Source organism: Monodelphis domestica, chromosome 1, assembly GCF_027887165.1.
Source record: "Monodelphis domestica isolate mMonDom1 chromosome 1, mMonDom1.pri, whole genome shotgun sequence".
NCBI lineage: Eukaryota > Metazoa > Chordata > Mammalia > Didelphimorphia > Didelphidae > Monodelphis > Monodelphis domestica.
In genome coordinates this window covers 601,394,104-601,416,268 of record NC_077227.1, presented here as the reverse complement: position 1 = coordinate 601,416,268, position 22,165 = coordinate 601,394,104, and the positions used below count along the sequence as shown (strand labels likewise).

Below are 22,165 nucleotides of genomic sequence, written 5' to 3'. Positions count from 1 at the left end.
AAAGCTACTAGACAACATTACTCACTTCCCACACTGCCTAAAACCTTGGAGCTTGCAATTTCCATCTTTATAAAAAGAGACTTTATTTGTTCTTGGATGAATGTTTCACAACCTGTTTCAGTTTTCTTGACCAATTAAAATAACAATAAATGGTTCAGAAGAGAAAAAAAAAAGCTTAGGACATGCAAGCCTCTAAGTAGAAACACTTGTAAAAGAAACTCATTCAATTCTGGATAAAAATCATGAATGGACTTCTACTAAGTTTTTCTCTCTAAAGCTGCCTTCTTCTCTTCCTCCTAAAAATTATATTTCAGATATTTATCTAAATGAATATGTATCATCCCCTAAACCCACAGAATTGGCATCCGTCTCATCTTTGTTTTTGCCATTGTATTCCCAGGATCCTGCTTGTAGTAAGGGCTCAGGAAATGTGGGTCAAACTGGCTTTGAATTAATTCAGGGCAGGCTACAAGGAACCTTGTTGGGTCCCAATCAATCCACAAATAATTGTCAGATGCCTTCCATGTACCAGGCATATATGTACAAGGCACTGGGGATACAAGTAAAAAAGAAAGGAAAAATCTCTACTTAAAAGAATGTAAACTTCTAATTGGGGAGGCAACAAGTATATGTAAAAATGTATGAAGAAATATAAAGTGAAGGAATAGAAAGGAGCTAAAGGCAAGGCAGTTTGGGAAAGAGGAAACCAGTAGTTGGAAGGTCAGTAAAAGCTTCAGGGAGAAGGTAGTGCTTGAGGTGCATATTGAAGGAAGACAGGGTGGTGGAAAGAGAGAAGAGAGTAAATTCCAAGCATGAGGGTTGAGCAATTCAAAGACACAACATGGGAGAGGAACAATGAGAAACATCCAAAAAAGCTGGACAAATAGATTGGGGTCAAGTTGAACAGGGCTTTAAACACTAATGAGAATTTCCTTTAAAAAAAAAATAAACCCTTACCTTCCATTTTAGAATCAAGATAAGTAATAGTTATCTATTATATATATATATATATATATACACATATAGATATAGATATATATAATCTAAGGCAAAAGAGTGATAAGGGTTAGGCAATGGGAGTTAAGTGATTTGCCCAGGGTCACACATTTGAACCCAGGACTTCCTGTCTTCAAGTCTGGCTGTCTATCCACTGAGCCACCTAGCTGGCCTCATGAGAAGAATTTCTGTTTTCTCCTAGAGATAGTAGGGGGCCACTTGCGTTGGTTGTATAGGTGAGTCCCAGAGTCAGAACTAAAGCTAATGAAAATTAACAAGGTACTTAGTGACCAGCTAAAATATGGCACTGACTTTGGACCCTCTTCAAGATCTCGTTGCCTCCTTTTCACACTCCTCTGACACCAGGATAAGATCAGATCATCAGGAATAAGTGCTCTCCTCCTTTATCCCCTTCCTCTTTGCATCCGGCCATGGTTCAGTCATCCTGGTGACTCCTGCAGGGTGAGCTAACTGGACCTTGTATCTGGAAGGAAATGGCTCAAGACAAGGCAGGCCATTTGGGCTGGGGCAGGGAGTCGGGGGAAAGCTGACAGGCTCCTAAGTGTGGTGAGCTAATCCCTTCCAATTTAACTGAGATTGACTATATTGAAGATCTGGCTGAACTAGACCAACATGCTATTGATCACACCAAGATTATCTCAGATTTCAGATTCTAAAAGTATATAGACTACACTTTCCCTCCAGCCAAGAAACACAGTCCTGGGGCCTAAGAAAACATTCACTGACACATGTTTGCACAGGGAAACTTTTAACATATGCAAGACCTTTTTAGAACCAGAAACGGACAAGCTGAATCTTTTTTTTTCAAAGAACTCTCCAGAGGAGGACATTGTTTTATCAAGTCAACAAGTACTTCTCAACTAGAGCTGTGACTTTAAGCCGGGTACAGTTTTATCCTAAAAATCCATTTTTAAAAAATAGTCCCCGTGGAATATTCCTTTCTAATGGAAATAAGAACAACACTACCACCAAAAGCCCTGACTTGACAGTGCAGACCCAGTGCGGTGTGGGAGAAAACTCCTAAACATCCGATATACCCTGGGAAAGAAGGCTCGAGACTTCTGGCCCAGCCGTAGCTTTGGAAAGTCTTTGGAAAGGCCAAAATGCAAGCATTATGGTCGTATCTAAATAATGTATACCATGTGTGCCTGCTCTTATTATTAATTATTTGTAGTAAGCCAACAAAATGGTCGATTCTGTACCAGACCCCCAAAAAAGACAGCCTTGGCCAAAGGCTTTATAGATTTGCTTACCTTCTCTGCCCAATCTCCAGTTTTAGCTTTTCAAATAAAACTTTCTTCCCTGCGGATCACCTCCACCCCACCCCCAGCTCCCAATGTGAGTAAATAAATAAATTAATAAAATAAACCTAAAGGAACCAGTAACCAGAGCATGTAAAAGACTTCAATAGGGCTCAAGGGAAAGAAGGCTCATTTGATATGATATGCTCCAACGTTTTAAAAGGAAAATGAAGAGGAAAACACAAAAACCAGTGAAGGGAAAAATTCATTGCCTGTAATGTCAGTTCTCAAGGGCTCGTGTTGATGATGGATTTGTACTCTGTCTGGCTCCCATGGGGAGTGGATGGGGAGTTCACCGGGACCTCATCAGTATTAATATTCTGAGTGCTAAACTCCCTTATCAGAAAGTGCCATCTGCTAATGCAAACCAGGTAGCAGGATCGGTTCTGCTATTTGGGGATCATGGGACCCAAGTATGGAAAAGAGGGGGAAACAGCCGTGAGGAAGATTCTAATTTTTAAAAAGCATCCAATAAAGTGCTTTTTTTGAAGTAAAGAAATCACATGCGATGATTATAATAATGCAAATGAAAAACATTATAAAGGCAGCTAAACTCAAATTATAGGCAATGGCCAATATTGGTTGTAGGAAACACATCGTTTAACTCTTCCCTCTCCTTGGCAAACAAGTGAAGGACTATGGCTGCAAAATGTCACATATACCTTCAGATGCCGCTACTAGGCTGGTATGGTTTTGCTTAACTATTTTTTCTGCATGTCAGTGGCAGAGGGGAAAGTCATTGGGAAATGTCAATATAAAGAGAAAAAAGGATCCAAAAAAACATTTTCAAGAAAATAAAGTCCATGTTACATTCCTAAAAAATTAAAGGAAGTCAAGTCTAAGGGTACTGTAAGGGAAGGAAGATAGTATGCTGCCCCCCAATCATATTAGAGCTGGGGAGTGCAGTGCTATGCCTAGAAAAGGACTGTGTTCAAATCTCATCTCAAACACTTAATAGCTATGGGGCCTTGGGCAAGTCACTTAACCTCTCTACCTACCTTACTTTCTCAGCTCTAAAATGAGAATAATAACAGCACCTGCTCCTCAGGGTCATTATGAAGATCAAATAAGATAATCTTTGTAAAGCTCAGAGAATACCTGGGATATTGTAGATGCTTTATAAATACTTGTTCTCTCGCTTTCCCCTTCCATCACAGAAAAGAAAAGCCTATAAGATACCTAAAGGGAAAGAGTTTTGTCTGGTACCCCTTGCTAATGTTTAGTCTTGTAGGTCTTAGGGTGAACTGCAGAGAAATGTTCGACTAAGATACACCCAATGTCTAGATTGTAATTGTTCTGTTTATGATATACCTACCCAGTCATTTCTGGGACAAAATTAACTTAGATATACAAAAGATTTCCATCTATAAAATAAGGGGCTTGGGCAGAAGGCATAGTATGATGGAATTTGAACTGGAAGGGATCTTAGACATCATCTAGTCCAATTTCCACATTTTATAAATGAGAGAAAAGAGACTCTAATCTGAACTCTGTCACTAATGAGCTTGTGACCTTGAACAAGTCATTTCCAATGAAGATTGGACGTTGGTTTCATTGTCTATAAAATGGTGGAGAGGGACAAAGAATGAAAGATGAGATGATCAAAAAATCTCAAAATAGGAAGGGGCCTCAGAAGCCACTCCGTCCAAGTCATATCTCCTTTCTGACATACCCATTAAGTGTTCATTTGTCCTTCATTGGAAGGCTTCTGAAGGAAAACCTACTACCTCCCGAGATAGCACATTCCCAACAGTCCATGCTGAATAAGAGTGGAGATTTGTCCTTAAAGCAACCTCAAATCTGCTTTTCATCAACTACCATCCATTATTCCTTGACTTGCCCTCCAAGGCCAAGCAGAACAAGGATCATTCCTCTTCCATGGGACAACCCTCCAAACACTTGAAGATAGCTACCTTGTCCTCCTTAATTTCCTCTTCTCCAAGCTAAACAGCCCTATTTCCTTTGGCCAATCCTTGATGGTGACCTCTAATGGTCCTCCCAGCTCTGTGATTTTTGCTTCTATGTTTACCTTTGCAGAATAAGACCAGAGAGATTTCTTCTTGACAGCCAAGTTAATTGCTTAGCAACTCAAGGGAGGAGAATCTGGCCAAATACATTATACCACTTACAGTTTCTTTTTTCCCTGAATAGGAACCCCCTCCTGCTAAAGAAGACAGTGAAATGCCTCAGGGAAGGCACCAGTCATTACACATACCAATCACACATCCCAATCTGCATATGCTAGAGTGACAGGTGAACCTGCAGTTAATCTAAAGCCACAGAACACACACACACACACACACACACACACACACACACACACACACCAGGCTTCCTTCTCGGGTCCCTAATCAGACTGATGGGATTTTATGTGATTACAAAACAAAGCTGCAGAATCATTACCTGAGCGGTGAGATCAAAAGTCGCTTCTGTCTGTATGCCCCTCACGTTGCTGCCATGACCCCGCTCGGTCATCGCAAACATCCCTGTGTATTTCTGCTCCTGTGTTTGATGATAAAGAAAATGTATTCATGTTATGGAATCACAGCTTTATATACAGAAGGACCTCAGAAGTCACTGTTTTTATTTTTGCAAATGAGGAAGCTGAGTCACAGAGAGGTTGGGACTTGAACTCAGGACCTCTGGCTCCAAAGCTGATGGTTTTTCCTCTATATCACTAGGCACTGAGAACTTTCCTCCACTTTAGTAGGTTTATAGCATCTGAAAATCCTGTCAAGTTGATTCAGTCATAGGATGCCAGTTTTCTTTCTTTCTTTTTTTTTTTTAAAGTTAATCAGAGGGAAAGTTAATGTAAAAACTTAGTGATAAACTAGAGAGTTAGCATTACTCATTGCACAGAAAGATGCCATTCTCAGGCAGAATTCTGATCCTGATATATTGGGTAAAACTGAACACGTTCCTTACTCTGTCTGTGTTCCAATGTCCTTCTCTACAAACCTAGAAAAGGGCCTGCCTTCCCAGGATTCTTGAGGCTTACCACGTTCAGATTGCTATAGGGCTTCCTGCAAACACCTCAGGACTAGCCTCTCACAATGCAATGCAAGGAAATAGCTGAAGAGTTCTACTGTACCTGGAGTGGCAGGAACCACTTAGCAACATGTCCTGGGCTCCCAAGATTCCTGACAGCCCCAGCAAATAACCAGTAAATTATGCCACACTGTAAAAAAAAAATCAAGAAAATACTGTTAACAATTTTTAACATCCATAAGATATCAATTCAACTTTCTTCAGCAACTTTCCACTGGGCAAAAACAGTATTCCTAGTGCTATTCTGAGTCCTTTGGGAGATAGCAAAAAGGAAGAGATGAGATCTTTGACTTTAAACAAAGACATGCATAAGGTAGGGTAACCAGAGCTTTTCCCAGGGCACCAAACTTAGAAGAAGTTGACACTACTTGTATTCTTTCAGAAAACAGAAATAACTAAATTTAAATTACCCCGTTGGCCAATATACATGTGAATATATACATATATACACATACATATATGTATTATGAAGTTTTTATGTTAATATAATTATCTACTAATAGTTAATTAGCAACTCCCTGCCCAATATGTCCACCAGGTACCTCATGGCATTTTGGGATCTGTAGCTGTGGGGGTTAACCCCTAACCTAAATGAATTTGTTTTTAAAAGTTGATGTGAACGTGCCATAAGAAATGATAAACAGGATGAGTTCAGGAAAAACCTTGAAAGACTTATATGAACTGATGCAAAGTGAAGTGAACAGAACTAGGAGAACAAAGTATTTAGAAATAGAAATACCATATGATGATCAACTATGAAGGACCAAACCATTATCAGCAAAACAAGGTCCCAAGATAATCCCAAGTGACTCATGATAAAAAATGCTGTCCATCTTTGTGGTGGCAAAGAACTGGAAAATGAGGGGATGCCCTCTGAGTGCTGAATGGCTGAACAAATTGTGGTATATGAGGGTGATGGAATACTATTGTGCTCAAAGGGATAATGAACTGGAAGTTCCATGTGAACTGGAATGATCTCCAGAAATTGATGCAGAGTGAAAGGAGCAGAACCAGGAGAACATTATACACAGAGACTGATACATTATGGCACAATCAAATGTAATGGACTTCTCTACTAGCAGCAATGCAATGATCCAGGACAATTCCGAGAGACTTATGAAAAAGAACACTATCCACATCCAGAGGAAGAAATGTGGGAGTAGAAACACAGAAGAAAAACAATTGCTTGATCACATGGGTCAATGGGGATATGATTGGGGTTATAAATCCTAAATGATCACTCTAGTGCAATTATCAATAATTTGGAAATAGGTCTTGACCAATGACACATGTAAAACCCAGTGGACTTGTGCACCGGCTATGGGAGAGGGTTCAGGGAAGGAAAGGAAAAGAACATGATTTTTGTAATCTTAGAAAAATACTCTAAATTAATCAATCAAATAAAATTGAAAAAAAAATTTAATGCTGTCCAAAACCAAAGAAGAAACTGTTGGAGTCTGCCATCTTTTACTTTTTCCCTTCATGAGTTTTTTTATTGTATGAGTGATATGTATCTTCTGTCATGACAAGGGGAGTATGGTAATATGTATTGCATGAAAACACTGGCATTACCAACCTATCACAGACCATTTACTGCCTTGGGTTGGAGGAGAGAGAGAAAAGGAGAGAATCTGAATTGCAAAATATCAGAAAACAAGTCAATTGTTTCAACATATAATTGAAAAAAAAAACAAAAGTAAAAAAAATGATGTGAAGGTATACTTCATGTCTTAGATACTCAATATACCTCTATCTTTAAGAGGTTTGAAATCTCAAAGAAACAAGATTCAGATAAAACTAATAGGAAATACATAATACATAGTGTGTAATTAGAATTTTGTACCCCAGGATTCCATTTCCCAGAATCCCACTTTCATCCTCACATTACATCCTTTGGGAGATAAAGTTTCTGTAACCTTGCCACTAATGCAGTTGGGAAAACTTCTCTTTACTCAGACTTTTACTTTTGTTCTTTTTATTTCTTCTACTTCAAGTGATTATTAATAAATCTTATAAAATATAATACTTGGAGTTATTGGATATTCACGTTAATCTTACAATAGTAATAAATGAGCAAGTGCATTAGTGAATGGGGTGGTTAACAAGGAACAGAGGAGGTCAGAAAAGGGTAAAATTCTTGTGGACCAGAAAAATTGAAGAAGGCTTCCTAGAGTTCCTGGGCTTGTCAAATACAATGTGGAGAAGCTGAGAGGAGGGAAGAGAAGGTCAAACAGACAGTCAGAATGAGGTCCAGGAATGAGAAGAAACACAAGAGGGCAAACCTAGGGAGATCCTAGCTAGGCTAGATAGGGGTGCCTGCTCCTGTTGAGAAAATCATCATGTTTTACAGCTAGTTGGCTTATCAATAACTATTGAAATCAATGTAATATTAAGAACGTTGAGATGTTTCCATTTTCCTGGCAGATTCACCAGTAGAGAGTATACTATGTCTTTTTGTGGTTGTTCAATCATTTCATCTATGTCTGACTTCATGATCCCATTTAGAGTTTTCTTAGCAGAGATACTGGAGTTGTCTGCCATTTCCTTCTCCGGCTCATTTTACATTTGAGGAAACAAAGGTAAAAAGGGTTAAGTGACATGACAATCTTGAACTGACCATCCTGTAGATAGCTTAAACTCAACATGACTAATAAACTGATGATCTTTCCTCCCATACTTTCCCTTCTTCCTAAACTTCCTTATTATTTAGGGTGTTACCATCCTATCAGTCAAATGGTAAGAGCCAGGTAGCTATTCATAAATGTATGCCATTTGTGTTAAGGGAAATAGGATGATCTGCATAATATCCATTCCTGTTCCGAGAGACAAATTTGGCACAAATGCCCACCTGAAGGGCATCATCTCTGCTGGGGAAAATCCAGATCGTCCTCCTTATCTGAGGTGCACCAATGAATGATTGCCAGCAAATGGCAGGCAGTAAGCCCTGGGTGTGACTGGGGATAGAGAAATGGAAAAAGTAAATGCTTAAGAGTGACATAAGCAGAACCAGGAGGACACTGTACAAGTAACAGCAATATTGTGGCATGATCAATTATGGTAAGTGTAGCTACACTCAAAAATATAAAGATCGAGGATAATTCTGAGGGACTTAGGACAAAGAATGCTAGGCACCTCCAGTGAAAGAACTTTGGAGTTGGAACATAGATCAAAGCATAGGATTTTTCACTTTAATTTAATTTATTTGGGGTTTTGGTTTGGGGTTTTGGTTTTATGAGATTATTCTCTTTACAAAAATGAACAATATGGCAATAGGTTTTGCATGATAATACATGGATAACCCAGATCAAATTGCTTGCCAGCTTAGGAGGGGGGAGGAAGAGAGAGAAAGATCCAAAAAAAAAATTTGGATCCTATAACTTCAGAAAACATATGTAGAAATTTGTTATTATATGTAATTGGTAAAATAAAATATATTTACAATAAAAAAGAAATAAATACTTAAGTGAAGAAGATCTTTGAAATGTGTTTTGGAAATCTTTTTACTGTTCTGTCTTCACTTGTCTACAGAAGGGGCCACAGCTGTGGTGGGATTACCTCTGCTCTGGAAGATGGCCTTAGTGACAAGTACAAGTCTGAAGGAGCCTCCATGGGCCATGATGGTCAGTAGGTCAGTCAACAAATAATAATGAAGTGCTTACTTAATTAGGGCCAGCCATTGTGCTTAGGGCTACCAAAAAATGCAAAAATAAAAAACAAAAGAACATGCCCTGCCCTTATGAAGGATACATTCAAATGGGGAAGACAGCATACACATAACTGGACGCATGATACTTTAAATCTTATAAAGTGCATTCTTTAAAGAAATGCTGTGAGGTACACAATACAAAGAACTTTGCCACCAATTTACAAAAGGGGAAACTGAGGCCCAGCAAATCCATCAACAAGAGCTTTATTTTTTTTTATTAAAGGTTTATTATTGAGTGAATAAAATGGCAGAAATGTTTTCAACAGTCAATGGAGCCCATTCCAAAAGTGCAGCTATTAGCTGAGGGTCAATATAGGCCAAGGGATGTGGTAGACAACAGGACAGGGTAGACTTGAGCCACTGAACAAAGCCATAGATGACATCACCTGTGATTCCTTTTTTTAGGGATTAGTGGCACCTGAGCAATATTATGGGGATCCAGTTCCCTGGGACTTCATTTACAGAGTGGTGATATTAATAGGCTCCCTAAGTGAATTCAGGGTTCTTTCAGTCAATATAGCGCTACAAGGAAACTTAGAGATCCTTCTCATTTTGCAATGGAACCAGAGATGTTTGGACTCTTTTCCTCCCTGTGGGAAAGGGAACCTACTGCAATCTTGGAAGTTGGTGGGGTGCAGGGTAGGGAGAGGAGGACGAGTGGCACTAAGATGTCTCATAACCCTGAAGGAGAACAATAATGAGAACATCTAAATGAGAGCTAGAAAACTCAAAGGTCATTAGGAAGAAGAGAAGGAAGCACGTCACACTTCTTTCAACAGTAAAGTGTTTCCAGATTGCCTCAATGTTTTTGGCAGATTTGAAGCCTTCCCTGGGATCTCTCCCAAACTAGATTGGGGATTCAAAATCCTCAGCAAACTAAGCTCCTTTCCTTGGCATCTCTCTCTCCCTTCTCTCCCCATTCCACTGTGAAACAGCCCCCGTGCCAGACTTCAGTTCCTGCCAGGATTTTGCTGCTCGAGTACAACTGTGTTTATCCAAAGCTCTCAGGGACACCCAAAGCCTTTTAGATAAATAAAAGTTTTGATGGAAAAAGTAAAATGTATTCTGACCTGCCAGGATGGAGCTGACTTTGAGGGATTCTAGATCTGACACCACTCTCCTCCAGCTGACAACTGGGCTCACGCAAAGGAATCAAGCAAAGAGAGTGAATGCAATCCAGCTGTTCTGGGACTGTGAGAAAACCTGGGATGCCCTAACAATCACCAAGCAGGCTGCTCACCTCCATGAGCCCTGAAGGCCCTTGCCCAGGAATTCGTACTTATCTCTTCCCCCAAGAGCTGAGGATGGACAATTGTCCCCTGTGGAATGCTCTTTGTGCAGTAAAATATTGGGCTAGATGAACCATGGACTTGGCTCAGTGTGGCAGAGTTTCTTTGTTCCAAGTGAACCCAAGTAGCAATTATTGAATATCTACTATATATCAGGCACTGTGTTGAGCATTGGGGGTACCAAAAAAAGGCAAAAACAGTCTGTGTCCTCAAGAAGCTTATAGTCTTCAGTTTCTACAACTTTTTAGGCTAGCCCATCTCAGGAGCTGATGAGAGGGAAAAATATTCCCTTGTCAATGACTACATAAAAAGACACAAAAGTTTTCTTTAAAATTAGCATTTGGTGGGGGTACCTAGGTAGACAGAGAGTCAGGCCTGGAATCTGGAGGTCCTGGGTTCAAATCCAATCACACTTTCTAGCTGTGTGACCCTGGACAAGTCTCTACTGCCTAGCTCTTATTGCTTTTCTGGTATTGATTCTGGAAGGGAAGGGAAGGGTTACAAAAAAAAAAAATTTTAAGTTAGCATTTGATTTGATTCTGCATTCATCCTTAGAGAGTGTAGAAGGATCATTCAAGCCTTACTTTGGCTTTTTTAAAAACACACCCAAACATCTTGCTAGGATCCTCAGAGAAAAATTCTCAATGGCTCCCACATGCCACACATTTTTCCATGATCCCAATCTAATTTTTCACATCCTAAATGCATAGCGAGAAGGCGTGGGAGGTGGAAATAAGAAGGAAGAGAGCAAGTAAAAGAAGTTGCCATGACAATATCAAATAGATCTAAGGCAAAGGTCCCTAGCTTCTTGGAGGGGAGGGGGGCTTATTTCTTTTTTTTCCCAGGTCCCAGAATTCACAAAATATGCCAGTGACGCATCCCTGAATCTTGTGATAAACTCCCTGAACAGAAAGCAGATGTCACACAAGCTTCATGGATTGACCATTTGGGGATGCCTGGTCTAGATTGAATTAAATTACATTCAACAAAGCATCTACTGTGTGCAGAGAGCTGGAGAAGAGACAAAATTTAGCTGAGGTCCTCATAGAGTATAAAGTACAATCCAGAGAAAAGAAATATCCAGATCACTTCACTATGACCTAATCCATAAGTGCGTAAGCAAGGTACAAAGCACTTCATGAAATGTGACAGGGGAAAAGTCATTGGTGACTTGGGGGTGGAAAGAGGGAATCAGAGGAGGCTTCATGGGAGGAACCATAGAGAGAAAGTCATGGTGGTGTCAACTGGCTCACAATCTGACCAGGTATCTAAGCAGCTACCATCATATCCCATCTGTTTGTTGGAGATCCCTGGTTTAAACAGTTTCTCATAATGTCGACATGTAGAATAGTGATTTGTACTAGACAGATAAGCTCTAAAAGGGCAGGTTTTATTCTCTTCTGTGCCCTATTTTGCATATAGAGGCTGCTCAATGAGTATTTGGGGCAGTTAGGTGGTTAAGTGGATAGAATACTGCATCTCAAATCAGGGAGAAGTGAGTTTTAAATAAAGTCTCAGCATTAACTAGCTGTGTGTCTCTGGAAAGGGGAGCTAAGTGGCACAGTGGACAGAGTCCTTGCCTTGGAATCAGGAAGATTCATCTCCAGGAGTTCAAAGCCAGCCTTAGACACTTACTAGCTGTGTGACCCTGAGCAAGTCACTTAACCCTGTGTGCCTCATTTTTCTCATCTAGAAAATAAGCTGGAAAAGGAAATGGCAAACCACTGAAGAATCTTTTCTAAGAAAAGCTCAAATGGGATCATGAAGAGTAGAACACAACTGAAAAATAGTAGAACCGACCCTGGAAAAATCACTTAATCCCTGTTTCCCTCAGTTTTCTCATCTGTAAAGAGAGACTACCAAAAGCATCTACTTCCCAGGGTTCTTGTAAGGATCAAACAAGAGATAATCATTGTAAAGTGCTCAGCACTATGCCTGGCAGATAGTAAACACTATATAATGTTTAGGTATTATTATTATTATTATTATTATTATTATTATTAGAATGAATTGTTGATTGAATACAAAGGATTTGTGGTGTCCTTAAGAGAGTAAGAGCTCCCTTCACCCACACAACTTATAATCAACCTAAATAATATCTTAAGGAGTTACCTGAGACAAATAAATGTTAAATGGCTTGTCCAGAATCCTTCACCTAGTAAATGTCAGAGATAGGACTTGAACCTATATCTTCCTGACTTCAAGTACAGCATTTCCTCTCATAGGTCACATTGCCTATCATATGAATGACAGAAATAAACTAAACTTTGAGGGACTGGCAACAACTGTGTTCATAATGATTGAAAATCAGTTCTAACAAGTTCATTGTTCTTTAAGGGGCTTCCATTTTCTAATTTCTCTCTGTTTAGAAAGTAGGAGGAGGGCAACTGGGTAGCTTAGTGGATTGAGAGCCAGGCCTAGGGATGGGATGTCCCAAGTTCAAATCCAGCCTCAGACACTTCCCAGCTCCGTGACCCTGGGCAAGTCACTTAACCCCCATTGCCTAGCCCTTACCACTCTTCTGCCTTGGAACCAATACACAACATTGATTCCAAGATGGAAGGTAAGGATTAAAAAAAAAAAAGGTAGGAATTCCCATTAGAGACCCATCATCTCTTACCTTTACTCCTGTTGCCATGTCTGCAATAGAAAGGACTTCTCCAATGACAAGACTTCTCCTGACAAAATTCTTCTTTTTCTCTGCCTGAAACAAGCCATATCTCATGTTAAGTTTTCATTATGTTCTGAGCCCTGGTGGCCAACAACTCCCACCCTGGCCCCTGACTTCATCTGGCAATTCAACAACTAAGCTCAGTCCCTTTTGATGTCTCTTCCTTGATTGTGGTCTGATCCCACGCACTTATATCTAGCCCATCCTTTCTGAAGACAGTTTTAGAAACATGGTAGGTGTTTGAGTCATACTAATCACATATTTAGAAATTCCCATCCTCCTGCAACCTAGAAGATTGGAGAATGCTTGGAAAATACTCCAATCAGAGAATCAAATGCAAATTATTTTTAGGAAGCTCTTGTTCCCAGGGCTTTAATTATTTCATACCAGTGAAGTCCTGGATCATCTTAGGCAGAATTTGAACCTGGATCCTCTGGCATCAGATCCAATATTCTTTTCACTACACCATGTTGCTCCCCTTGAAATGCCTTGCCTACATAATCTTATTTGTACCTCTGAGGTACATATGTTCTAAAATATTTATAGAGGATCTTTTTTGTTATTGATTCTGCCTTTAATAGCATCTCTTTTTAAAATATTTTTTCCTTAATTATATGAAAAAACAATTTTTAACCTTCATTTTTTTAAGTTTCAGCCAAATTCTCACCCCTGCCTCCCTCCCCCCCCCAGAAGGCAAACTTTCTTTGTGGTGACAAAGAACTGGAAATTGAGGGGGAACCCATCTATTGAGAATAACTAAACAAGTTGGGGCATAGGATCATGATGGAATACTACTGCACCATAAGAAATGACAAGCTGGTTAATTTTTTTTAAATATGGGAAAAATATGGAAATTATGAAAAGCAAAAGGAGTAGAACCAAGAAGGCATATACAGCAATACAAATATTGTGTAAAGAATGACTTATATATGCCCAACTCCAAAGAAGGAACTGATAAATAAAAACAAGCAAGATGCAGTTTTCTATATACATATATCTTTTTGTCAAATGATGTCTTCTCTAGTGCAGAGAGGAGAGGGAATGAGGAAGAGGCCTGAGAATTTCAACACAATATACAAATGAATAAATGAATTTTAAAATAAATAAAACCCTTTTTAAAAAAGGACATATTAGCAGATTTGATTATCCCCATTTTCCCAAAGAGGAAATTAAGGTTCAGAGAAAGTAGCCGACTTGTTCATGGTTACATTGCCTAGTAAGTGCCCAAGGTAGGGTTCAAAGCTAGGTTTATCCTGACTTTAAGTCTCTCGTGCTTCCCATTATATCATCTTACAAGAACATCCCCTGACCAGCATGCTAGTCCACGGGATGACAAAGAATGAAATATGCCTAAAACACAACAACCTCTAAAAATCTTTCTGAATGGACGCTAATATGGGGCATTTCAAAGCTGTTGACCTATCTACTCTATGGGAAGTCCAATTACTGAGATGATGGACTTTATTTTAGTTTTGACATTTTCTTCGGTTTCTCTGCCTAGGTTTTGTGTATTCCCACCACCACCACTTTCATAGAATTTTGGGATGTTTCTCTCCCAGTTAATTCTACTTATTGCTGCCTGAGTTATATTTAAAAACAGAATGTCAGGATCCTATTGGTCAGGATCCGCGAATCTGACATTGGAGGCTCTAATCACTTCTATATGGAATCATTTCCTACAATGTCATATTCATTGTTCATCCCCTTTGGGAGGCAGCACAGTACAATGGGAAAATCATATTATGATTCAGGAATCCCATCTCTGACACAGACTGCCTTTGTGACTTTGAGCAAGTCACTGAATCTCTTTGAACCTCAATTTCCTCATTTGTGAAATGAAGTGATGAACTAGATGAACCCCAAGATTCTACTCCTTCCCCAAGCCTATCATCCCTTGACTAACTGACAATTGTTTTAAAAAAAATCATTGTTGCAATAATTTTCCAGTCATGTCTGACTCTTTATGGCCCCATTTGGAGGTTTCTTGGCAAAAATACTAGAGTAGTTTGCCATTTCCTTCTCCAGCTCATTTTACAGATAAGGAAACTGAGGCATGGTTAAATGACTTGTCCAGGATCACATGGTTCATAAATTTCTGAGGCCAGATTTTAACTTAGATCTCCCTGACTCTACACCCAACATTCTATCTACCATGATATCTAGAGGCCAACATCATGTATGTGAAACACCATATGCATGTGATACCACATTACTATGGTTACTATATAGTGGTAGCATGATCATTATGATGATGTAATCCAAGGCTGACAAAAGACCACATTTTCCAAATATTTCACCAGCTGCTGTGCATAGCTTGCATTTGTCAGACAACAAAGTTTTTATTTTTCCTTTATTACATACTTTTTTTTAACCCTTACCTTTTGTTTTAGAATTGATTCTGCTTATTGGTTCCAAGGCAGAAGAGCAATAAGGGGGTTAAGTGATTTGCCCAGAGTCACACAGGTAGGAATTGTCTGAGACCACATTTGAACCCAAGACCTCCCCAGGCCCAGCTCTCAATCCACTGAGCCACATAGCTGTTCCCAATTACATATCTTTTTATAGCAAATGCTTCCTATCATGGGGCACTATGATGAAACCTTCCTTTTTTTTAAGCAACAAGCACAGATTCAAATTTAAACAGTATTAAGCTGATATATTTATATTTGAAGCTGTTTGTGCCTTTTCCTGTCATTTCTAGTCTTCATTTCTAGTCTCACACTACTATTTCTCTAGCTTTGGTGCAGACTGTGTTTCTTGGAATCAAATCCTTTGTATGAAATAATCTTCCGATTTTATAATCTGGGAGCAACAGAAATGGCCAAAGGGATTTCCTTCTACAAAGAGATCCTTTCCATTATAAGCTCACAGACACAGAACTTGAAGGACCTTAGAGGGCACCTAGTCCTACTCCTTCCTTTTATATATGAGGAAAGTGGGGCCCAGGGAGGTGACATGATTTGCCCAGTCATATAGGTGGTAAGTACCATCAGTAGGATTTGAACCCAAATCCTCTGATAACAAAACTAAGTTGTTGTTGTTTTTCCCCCCAGTTCCAGGGATGCCTACAAATTTTGGCTATTCATGCTCCATTATCAACATAATAATCCATTCTAGGTATGGACAGGGCCATTTTACACTGTCAAATGAACACATGAATACTGCTACCTGTGTTTCTTGGTGAAAAAATAAAAGCTCATAGAGAGAGCTCACTATGTACCACATAGTGTGGTGAGGGCTTTACAAATATGATCTCATTTGAACCTTAAAACAACTCTGTGGTGCCACTATGATTCCCATTTTACATATGGGAAAACTGAGGCAAATAAATATTGACTTTCCCAGGGTGATACAACTAGTAAGTTTCTGAGGCTGGGCTTGAACCCTACAGAAGTTTGGCTATTAATGCTCCATTATTGACAAAATAATTCCTTCTAGGCATGGAGAGCACCATTTTACATGGTCAAATGAAGATATGAGTACTACAATCTGTATGGCTTGATGAAATAATCTGGTATAGTCTCTGACTCCAAGTATAGCACTCTCTCCATTGTGTCACCTAACTGGCAATTCTGCCTGCCTGGAGTCTTTTCTCCAGTTAGAGGAAGCCTACATATGTATATTTTACACTGATTTATTTGATTCATATCAGTAATACATCTCTCCATTGCAGAAATTTTTTTATTCCAAAGATCTGTGAAAATTCTCATGATGTGGAACACCTAAGTGACATGGGATGATTGGCATTTTCCACTACAGATTTCATTGACGCCATCATCACTAACACTCTTAGTCACTTTTAATAATAAGCTCTGCTGTAGAGGATTTTTTTAAAAAGTTCAAATCATCCACAAAGACTAAACACCTGATGAAATGATGCTTGCACTCATTTTTTACTAAAGCTATATCAGTGCTATTTATGTCTCTTTTTGGAAGATTTAGTCCCATACGAAACTAGAGGAGACTATTTGACTGTCACTAGAGTCTCCATTTTATATGATCTTTCATTGATGGTCTCTTTAATATGGAAATCATCTCCAGTGATGAAAAATGCGACTCACTCATGCCTTCTTGTCCTATCAACTGCCCTTGTTCACATCCTCCCACAAGTTCGAAAACTAACATTGGACCGACCACCTTCTAGATCACTTCATATTACATGGGTACCAAAGGAGCAGGGGAGCTGTCCGCTAGCTATCCATGGCTCTCACCACTTGACTGGTCCCTCTTATTTTTCTGATTACACATGCTTCTCAAATGAAATTTTTATTGTAATATGTTACAGTCTGTTTGGTCCACCACATAATTCTTCCACTTTGGCTGACCCACCACTTTTTTCTTTGGGGACTATGATATTCCATGATTCACATCACGGGACAGTAGAAGTAATAAAGACTTTGGAGTCATTGGACACTAATGCAAATCCTACCTCAGAGATTTACTAGCTGTTTGACCCTGAGCAAGACCCTAAATTATCTCAGCTTTAGCTTCTTCATCTGTAAAATGGGAACAATAATAATAGCACCTACCTCCCAGAGTTATTCTAAAGATCTAATTAGATAATCTATGTAAAACATTTTGGAAAATTTAAAGTGCTACATAAATAATAGCTATCATATGTCACTCAAGAAATACTGGGCAGGGCAGTTGGGTGGCTCAGTGGATTGAGAGTCAGGTCTAGAGACAGGAAGTCCTAAGTTCAAATCTTGCCTCAGACACTTCCTAGCTGTGTGATCCTGATAAAGTCTCTTAACTTTCATTGCCTAGCCCTCACTGCTCTTCTGCATTGGAACCAATACACAGTGTTGATTCTGAGATGGAAGGTAAGGGTTAAAAAAAAAAGAAATATTGATGTCAAAAAGTGAACCATTATTTCAGGGAAGAAGAGTGATAACTCTAGAAGAACTGTTCAGTTTCCTAAAGGCAACATAGTCTATTTCTCTCTTCTCATTTAGTTTTGGGCTCAGATACCATGCATTTGCAATGGCTTAGCCAAGATATCTGTACAGATGGATGAGTTCTATTGGTTATTCATCCAACCACATAATATAGTCTGGCTAGGCTAGGGTATTCATCAGCCTTTTGGTTTTTCCTGTGTTGAAAACCCCATCAATTCAAGAGACAATCTCTTGGTTTTTGCCAGAATTTTTTCCTGTTGAAGTGGCAAGATTCTGATTGTTGACCATAGTCACCAAATAACAGCTGATGGGTTCATTTTCTAAATTTTGAAGATTTAAATTAGATCTTTATAGTGTATTCCTTAATACTAATATTATAGCAATCTGAGATTATGCTTAGAGAGTTATAAAACCTGATACCTAACATTTATATAGCACTTATTATGCACTAGGCTAAGTATTTTACAATTATTTGATTGTCATAACAACCCTAGTAGGTAGATGATACTAAATCTATTTTACAGATGAGGAAACCAGGCAGATATTGGCTAAGTAACCTGCCCAAAGTTATACAATTAATAAGAGTCTGAGGCTGGATTTGAACTCAGAATTTCATGACTCCAGACCCAGCGCTCAAGTCACTGATCCACCTAACAGCAAGAACAAAAAACAACACTAATGGCTCCTGATTTGCAGAAGTAGGGTATATACCTCAAATGACCTTTCCAGGAAGCTAAAGGTCTCATCTAATCTTCCTCCATACCAACCTCATGTATCTATGAGATCACCCCCCAGGATTAAGGGTATAGCCTATGATCATGAAATAGTATGACCAGTAACAACAACCAATATTCATTTTTTGAGAGAGCTTTAAAGTCTGCAAATCCCTTTATGTTTTCTCTCTCATTTTTCTAGCCAACAGCTAGCTATCTTCAAGGTAGGTTATTATTCCATTTTATAGATGCAGAAATTGAGATGTGGAGAGATTAAGAATTCTCCCCAGGATTACACAACTAGTAAAATTTGGGGTTTGGAATCCAGGACCTTTCTGCTTCCAGGTCCAACACTCTGTCTACTACACCACACTGCCTTGTAGAGGGGATGAGCCCCAGGTTGCTAAGCAAAGGTTTCTTAACCCAAAGCCATAAACCAGGTGACCATTTGAATGAAAGGTCTGTGGCAAGGCAGAGAGAGAGAGAGAGAGAGAGAGAGAGAGAGAGAGAGAGAGAGAGAGAGAGAGAGAGAGAGAGAGCCTGTCTTAGAATCAGGAATATTTGAGCTCAAGTCTTACCTTGTACCTAGCTATACCCTATCTATATTAACCAAGTGACCATGAGCCAGATACTAAGACTCCCCATCTATCTAAGACTACCCAGAGAGGTCAAACTCTATCAGTGAAGGGAGTTTCCATGCTAAGATTTCCTTGCAATGATGCAGTCATCAATTCGGGAAAATAAAGAGAGACTGATTCATAAGCCTTTTTGCTAACACATGCAGCTAAAACCAATGGGTTATTGTTTTCATTATCTATTTACCACTGACCCTCTAATGATCTGGGGCACCTAGGTGGTGCAATGGATAGAGTGCTGGACCTAGAGTCGCAAAGACTCATCTTCATGAGTTCAGATCTGGTCTCTGACACTGAGTGACCCTGGGCAAGTCAATTAATCCTGTTTGCCTCAGTTTCCTCTTCTGTAAAATGAGCTGGAGAGGGAAATGGAAAAACATTTGGGTATCTTTGCCAAGAAAACCCTATATGGGGTCACACACAGTAGGATGTAACTGAATGTTACATCATTACATCAAATGAATCAATAATAATCTGATCTATAATAGCAATACAAATAGTCTATCACAGATTTAGAGTTGGAAGAACTCTCAGGAGTCAACTAATCCAAATGACCCCCATTTTATAGGTAGGGAAACTTGAAGCTTAAAGGTTAAGTAATTTATCCAAGGTCCCACAAGTAGTAAATAGCAGAGTTGCAATCTGAACCTATGCCTCTGCTTCCAAACCATTTCCATTCTCCAATACCACTGGCTTTGTTATCTCTCTAATCATTTTGAGTAGCCTTTCTTTTTCTTCAGACCGGATATTAATCTTTCCACAATATGACAACCTCCATCCAAAAAGGATATAATTATTTTATACTGACAGGCAAGTATGCTAAAGTTTATATTTGGAGGGATTTAGGGCTTTATAAACTTCATGAAGAAAAGGAAATTTTATAATCTTCCTAAAGGAGAAGAAAGATAAAGAGAAGAAAGGAGAGGAAAGGAAAGGAAGGAATGAAGAAAGGAAGAAAGAGAGAAAAAAGAGAGTGAGAGATGGAGGGAGGGATGGAGAGAGAGAGGAAGAGGGGAGAGAGAGAAGGAAGGAAGGAAAAGGAAGGAAAGAAGGAAGGAAGAAGGAAGGAAGGAAGGAAGGAAGGAAGGAAGGAAGGAAGGAAGGAAGGAAGGAAGTAGAGAGAGAAATAAAGAGAGAAAGAGAGAGAGAAAGAGAGAAAGAGAGAAAGAGAGAAAAAGAGAGAGAGAGAGAGAGAGAGAAAGAGAGAAAGAGAGAAAGAGAGAAAGAGAGGAAAGAGAGAAAGAGAGAAGAGAGAAAAGAGAGAAAGAGAGAAAGAGAGAAAGAGAGAAAGAGAGAAAGAGAGAGAAAGAGAGAAAGAGAGAAAGAGAGAAAGAGAGAAAGAGAGAAAGATGAGAAAGAGAGAAAGAGAGAAAGAGAGAAAGAGAGAAAGAGAGAAAGAGAGAAAGAAAGAAAGAAAGAAAGAAAGAAAGAAAGAAAGAAAGAAAGAAAGAAAGAAAGAAAGAAAGAAAGAAGAAAGAAAGAAAGAAAGAAAGAAAGAAAGAAAGAAAGAAAGAAAGAAAGAAAGAAAGAAAGAAAGAAAGAAAGAAAGAAGAAGGAAGGAAGGAAGGAAGGAAGGAAGGAAGAAAGAAAGGAAGAAAAAGAAAGAAAAGTTTCTTTTTCCAGAGAGAGGAAGGGAATAACAACTAGATGACAGACCTTAAAATAAGAATCATTTCTGACTCCATCTTCCTGAAATATCCTGCTGCATTGTGATAGGGAAGGACTCTTACCATGACCTTTAGCAGCCTGGCATGGCTTGGGTTTTCCAGCTAGTAAGTGCCCTGATTGTGGCAGTCATTGCCCATTTCCTTATTACAATGTGTCATTTCCATGAGTCTATCTGTATATATTTTCTCTTTTCAGAACTACACTGCTTCAACATTTTGACATTTGGGGACTTCTCAAACACAACCCTCCCAGTTGACACTTTGTCAAATGGCAGCAAACTCTTCTTTGGCCTCCAGTTGTGGCTGTTGGAAGACCTAATGGGATTTCTTTGGGCTATTCTGGAAGCCTTTATTTTGTTTTATTCCCCCCCCCCCTCCCATCCTAGCTGTCTTGAACTATCCATAAGCATTTTGAATATCTGATTAATGTCACTTGATCTACTCACAGGCTGTCTTCACTTAGGTCACTCGGTATAGGGAGAACAATTATTTTGCTAATTTTGTTTAATCAGCTTGGTTGGGTGTTGTATTTGTAAGCCTCTCCAGGTCTTTTCAAGCTTGCTCCTTTTCTGTTCTGGGCCTTTCTAGACAGGCTTCATCTTTCACTGTGTTCACATGTTGACTTTTCTTTTGGAGCAAGCTTGCAAGTCCCTTTATAGTTACTGCTGCTGCTGCTAATCTGACAAAGTCAACACTACATATTTAAAATCTAATCTTTCACTGGGGCAGCTAGATGGGGCAGTGGATAGAGTGCTGGGCCTAGAGTCAGGAAGATTCATCTTCCTGAGTTCAAATCTGGCCTCAGACACTAGTAGGCGGGTCACACTGGGAAAGTCACTTAACCCTGTTTGCCTCAGTTTCTCTTCTGTAAAATGAGCTGAAGAAGGAAATGGCAAACTAGTATCTTTGCCAAGAAAATACCAAATGGGGTTACAAAGAGCTGGACATGACTAAACAATATCAACAATCTTTCATTGAGAAAGGAAAATTCAACTCAACAAACATTTATTAAATTCATAAGATTATAAACTGTGGAAAATAAAAGACAAAGAAAGATAAAATGGTGCCAGCCCTCAGGGAGCTTAAGTCCTACTAACAGAACCTAGTTCTTGAGGCAGCTACATGATACAGTGGCTAGAGTTTTGTTCTGGAATCAAGTAACCCTGGGCAAGTTGGTTGACCACTGTTTGCCTCAATTTCCTTGACTATAAAATAGGAAT

The 22,165-nt window shown here is 39.2% G+C and overlaps 1 protein-coding gene across 2 annotated transcripts in view; it reads right to left on the bottom strand.

Moving 5' to 3' along the window:
• Nucleotides 1-22,165, bottom strand: part of ACOXL (acyl-CoA oxidase like) — a 627,156-nt gene that overhangs the window by 542,384 nt on the left and 62,607 nt on the right. For both annotated transcript variants that reach the window (XM_056813765.1, XM_056813764.1), the window contains exons 3-5: nucleotides 12,982-13,065; nucleotides 5,410-5,496; nucleotides 4,722-4,820 (exon numbers count right to left, since the gene is read on the bottom strand). In XM_056813765.1, coding sequence (XP_056669743.1) covers nucleotides 4,722-4,820; nucleotides 5,410-5,496; nucleotides 12,982-13,065 — 270 coding nt within the window. The remainder of the gene's footprint in view (nucleotides 1-4,721; nucleotides 4,821-5,409; nucleotides 5,497-12,981; nucleotides 13,066-22,165) is intronic.